General features: G+C 40.3%; 1 protein-coding gene across 1 annotated transcript; it reads right to left on the minus strand.

Annotated features, from left to right (window-relative positions):
- Positions 1 to 702: 702 nt before the first annotated feature.
- Positions 703 to 4,096, minus strand: igfbp6b (insulin-like growth factor binding protein 6b). Its single transcript, XM_079803651.1, has 4 exons — positions 3,602 to 4,096; positions 2,703 to 2,737; positions 2,127 to 2,246; positions 703 to 963 (listed from the first exon to the last, which is right to left on the minus strand). The coding sequence occupies exons 1-4, from the start codon at positions 3,969 to 3,971 to the stop codon at positions 850 to 852; spliced, it is 639 nt and encodes a 212-aa protein (XP_079659777.1). The 5' UTR covers positions 3,972 to 4,096; the 3' UTR covers positions 703 to 849.
- Between the last annotated feature and the right edge of the window lie 674 nt (positions 4,097 to 4,770).

A 4,770-nucleotide genomic window follows, 5' to 3' on the forward strand; every position in this document is an offset into this window, starting at 1 on the left:
TCGTAGTTCATTAAATAAATCAACAATTTATATATATTTATGTGTATATATATATATATATATATAAAATAGCATATTGAAATATATAAAAATATGCTTAACAACTTCTCAAAAAAGATAACAGCCATCAGCATTCAAAAATATTCCACCTCATGACACAACCAACCACAATAAACTCACTTATGTACAAATAATCCACGATGTGTGTTTGCAGTCAGAGTGTCGTATGAACGAAAAAGGAGTACTTTCCGAATGTGCACATTATGATAGTGTTTAGATGTCGATTACATGACAATGTGTACAAGTCCTCGAGGAAAGTATTCAAGGAAATTTAGTAATACTCCAGAATAAATTAGACGAGAAGGTATATTCCGTTTTCTTAAGTATAGTTTAGTCAGTGTATCATTGGAGAAGGGGAGAGGGGACGGTTTTAACAGTATAATAGCCCATTGAGAAACTAACAGGTGTGGATATTTATCACACACACACACACACACACACACACACACACACACACACGCGCGCACACGCAAACACACACACACACAAGAAGTTCTACTGTAGGGCGAGGAATTAAAGATATTTCTGTAACAGCTGACCTATCTCGACTTAAGCTCATGTGGTGTAGTGGTCATTATTTCTATGTTTCTGATGCTGTCTGTTCATGATGGTCGAGTTTATGGCAGTGAACGTGCTCTGGACGTTCTGAGTGAGGGCCCGTTCCCATGTGAAGTGGTTTATCCCTGGTGTGTCTTGGTCAGGCAGTGTCTTGCACCGAGCTGAAGTCATCCCCTCTCCCTGTACCCCTCCTCTTCCTCCAGGCTCAGAGCTGTGGGGCCGTCGCGTCCCTCACTCTCCATCACATGGTAACATGCCATCCTCCCCGGCACGTGAAGGCACGGTGTTGCCCAGCTCGTCGACGCACCAGCAGTGGCCGCGCTGCATGCCCTTAGAGGACCGACACTGCAAGACAACAGGAGATTGTTCTGTTTTGATACGTAATTTTCGGTGCTTTACTACCCTTTTTTACACCGTAAAATTTTGTTACTCTGACATTCGCAATACAAAGCGACTCATAATAGTGACCTTCAGATACCCAAAAATCACATGACCTAAACTAGAAGGGAAAAAGTAATACTAATGGTTAAAATGTATACAAAATATTGTATCATCACTAGTGAATGAAAAAACAATAGTTATGGTTAAAGGAATAGTTCAACCCAAAAATTAAAATTCTGTCATCATTTAATCATCCTCAAGTTGTTCCAATCCTGTTTGAGTTTCTTTCTTCTGTTGAACACAAAAGAAGATATTTTGAAGAATGTTTGTAACCAAAAAGTTGATGGACTCCATTGACTTCCATAGTATGGGGGGGAAAATACAATGGAAGTCAATGGGGCCAATCAATTGCTTGGTTATCAACATTCTTCAAAATATCTTCTTTTGTAGAAAAAGAAATTCATACAGGTTTGGGGTGAGTAATTTTGTTTATTTTTGGTGAACTATCCCTTTAAACTTTATTCAAAATTCTATATGACCACTAGTGAATGAAACTAGTTATTGTTAAACTTTATATAATATTATATATGACCACTAGTGAATGAAACTAGTTATTGTTAAACTTTATATGATATTATAGATGACCACAAGTACATTTAAAAAAAAAAAAATATATTGTTAAACTATATAAAATTTTATGTGACTATTAGTAAATACAAATAGTTATGGTTAAACTTTATATAATATATATGACCACTAGTGAATGAAAAAGATAATAGTTATGGTTAAACTTTATATAATATTATATATGACCACTAGTGAATGAAAAAATTGTTATTGCTAAACTTGATATAAAATGATATATGACCACTAGTAAATAAAAAAATGTTTTATGGTTAAACTTTATACAAAATTATACATGACCACTAGTGAATGAAAATAAATAATCAACTTGGAATACAAATGTTATACTAAATAATTCATATCAACAAACATATAGGAGACATAAAATTCTTAAATCTTCATTGATTTTCTTAGGATGTACACAGTTCATATAATAAATCCATTTTGTTTCTCAAATATTACCCTTCAGATAGTAATACCTGCCTAATTTATTCAACCAATACCTGCTTTTTCCTGTAGAACCCACGCGTGTCACAGTTCGGGATGTAGATGTCGCGATCAGACTGGAAAATGGTGAGCTCGAGACCTCGCAAGACAGTGTTGAGCAGCTTACGACATGGAGCCTGGTGAGGAAATGTCCAAAACTCAATTTTGGAATACCGCATATCATACCTTTGAATTTGCATTATGTATAATCCTGAGAGACATTTTGATCATTCCATTCTATTTTGGCTTTTTTGTTTGTTTGTTAATAGCACAACCCAGAGGTACACAAAGGATTTTGTTGTAATAAAATCATAAAATAAGATTTGGATTTTCAGTATAACAGAATGTTTTAAAACCGCTTAAGCTCCATTTAAATTATACAGCCACAGTCTGACCGGTCTTGAACATTTATGAAACAAAATGAGATGCAATAGCGCAATGCGTTGAATAAATTATAACTTGTTTTTAGCAGAACGTTTCGAGCATAATTCATATAAAACATAATTAGCCCTATTCCAGTAGATTTCTTGTCTTTTTCATGCTTAATTGAGATGCATTAATTATAAAAGTCAAAAACCAAAGGATAGACTCACCTTTTCTATTTCACCACTGTGTGAAGGATGTACCCCTGTGAAAAAAGGGACATCTATAGTGAAAAAGGACTGCATTTTTTTGAGAGAGAGAGAGACATTGCAAACGGTGATTTGACTGAATGAATATATTTGGCTGTATTTTAAATATATATATTGCTCGATTTGGGTTACTTAAACTGTAAAACCCCCACATTTCTAGGGAATACATCCTCAAAGCATTCTCATGAATTGACAATATAGGCTCTCTAAAATTGCAATGACCTGAAGTAAACAGTAGATGGAGACATGAAATGACACTGTGGGAATGTGGGTGACACTCGCATATACTCAAGATCACACACACACACACACACACACACACACACACACACACACATTACTCTCTCTCTTTATCTCCTCTGTTTCTCTTCCGAATAGTTCTGATGCCCATATGCATGACATACCTGCACTGTCACACAAGTACACCCACACACAGACACACATCTGTACCCATCTTCTAGCCTTGCAGATTCATAGACATGACATTATTACAAGTGAATCTTCATCATGCGCATTTATGATGTGTGAAAGCCTAAAATCACAGAAATGCCTTTACACCCTGCAGGAATTTACAGCCATCACATGCAAACCAGCAGCTATTCCCGGCACTTTATGCACATGTCCTTGGTTCAGTTACAGTTTTGTCATCCTACCAAGCCTCAGATATGGACACTGCAGCATAGCGGCTTGCCAGCACATCCGTGGAACCTGAAATGCATCCTCGAGCTATCTAAGCTATCACTTAAAGCAGATTACCCCTCGCATTTTCTCACCGCATGCGGCACGGCGCAGCTAAAAAAGAGCACGCCGGGAACGCGGAGGAAGGAACCGCAAAGGCATCCGTTGGCTGAAACTCTTACCTGTGGGGCGGGGCTTCTCGGTGGGACTCGTCCTGCTCTGTTTGGCGCAGAAGCCTCTGCCCTGCAGCAGAGCCTGAAGGGGGCTGTGTTCACGCGGCGGGGGCACGCAGCGAAGCCCCCTGGCGCAGCTCAGGGTGTACACCCCACAGGGCTCCCCCGACGCCAACACAGTCGTGCTGGCCACCCCGGCCGGGTCCCTAGAGGCCCGGCCCGTGCCCGAGAAGTGCCCGTCTTTGCAGGTCAGGCAGTTTTTGTGGGGGCCCAGGCGACCCGCCAGGGACCAGGATCCACAGTGGACGATCAGCAACAGGACAACGGGTGTCAAGTTGGATAGGAAAGACATCTTGCGTCTGGGTCTCAGGTTCTCCATGCTCGGTTCTGTCGTACGTGGCTGATGCTATTTCTGGAAGTCTGTTTCTTTTTCCTCTCTCTGTTTCTTTGCTCGCTCTTCAGCTTTGCTTGGTGAGGCTGCAAGCCGGGAGTCCCCTGCAGTGCCAGAGGATACAAACCGAGAACGAGTGAGAAAGGCAAGCAGCGGCTTTTAAAGATCTGAAAGGCGGTGATAGAGAGCGAGAGGGAGAGAGCACAGTTATGACACCTTCAGGGGCTGGGACTGAGAGAGAGGGAGAGAGAGAGAGAGAGAGAGAGAGAGAGAGAGAGAATGTGTAAGGGGGGGTGGAAAGAAATAGAGAGAGAGAGAGATTATTTTTCCTTTTAGAAATCATCAAGTACTGATCCAGCTTTCCCTCACCCATTATTGTATCTGGAAACATTCCTTTGCCCAGGATACTTACTCTGGCTATGATGGTTACCTTTTCTGCATCATCTGTGAAAATGTTAGAGCATTCTAGTAATCTTTTCCATGGTAACAATGAAGGCGAGGGATTCCATTTTTCTGGTGATTACACGCCACTACGGTAATTTGCTTGTGGGAGAGTCGCTCCATTAACCCTGTTGCTTCTAAAAATCCTAAAAAGCTCGGACACGTCAAGCTTTTTAATGTAGCATTGTAGTATCAGTAACTTTTTGAACGGTTTTATGATCTTTCAGATGCAGAAAAACTACTTATTAGAGTCGTGATGAAATTAGCGACAGGTCTTTTCTTCCGTATTGTGACGTATTATCGTAATGTAGGGCGGGACTCGGTTCTATGCATGGGCTGTTGATTG

Source organism: Gobio gobio (genome assembly GCF_949357685.1).
Source record: "Gobio gobio genome assembly, chromosome: 21".
Lineage (NCBI taxonomy): Eukaryota > Metazoa > Chordata > Actinopteri > Cypriniformes > Gobionidae > Gobio > Gobio gobio.

Coding starts and splice junctions, on each gene's coding strand:
- igfbp6b (XM_079803651.1), bottom strand. CDS start 3,971: ATGGAGAACCTGAGACCCAGACGCAAGATGTCTTTCCTATCCAACTTG. Junction 2,738..3,601: donor CGAGAAGCCCCGCCCCACAG/GTAAGAGTTTCA, acceptor CTTTTTTCACAG/GGGTACATCCTTCACACAGT. Junction 2,247..2,702: donor ACAGTGGTGAAATAGAAAAG/GTGAGTCTATCC, acceptor TTTCCTCACCAG/GCTCCATGTCGTAAGCTGCT.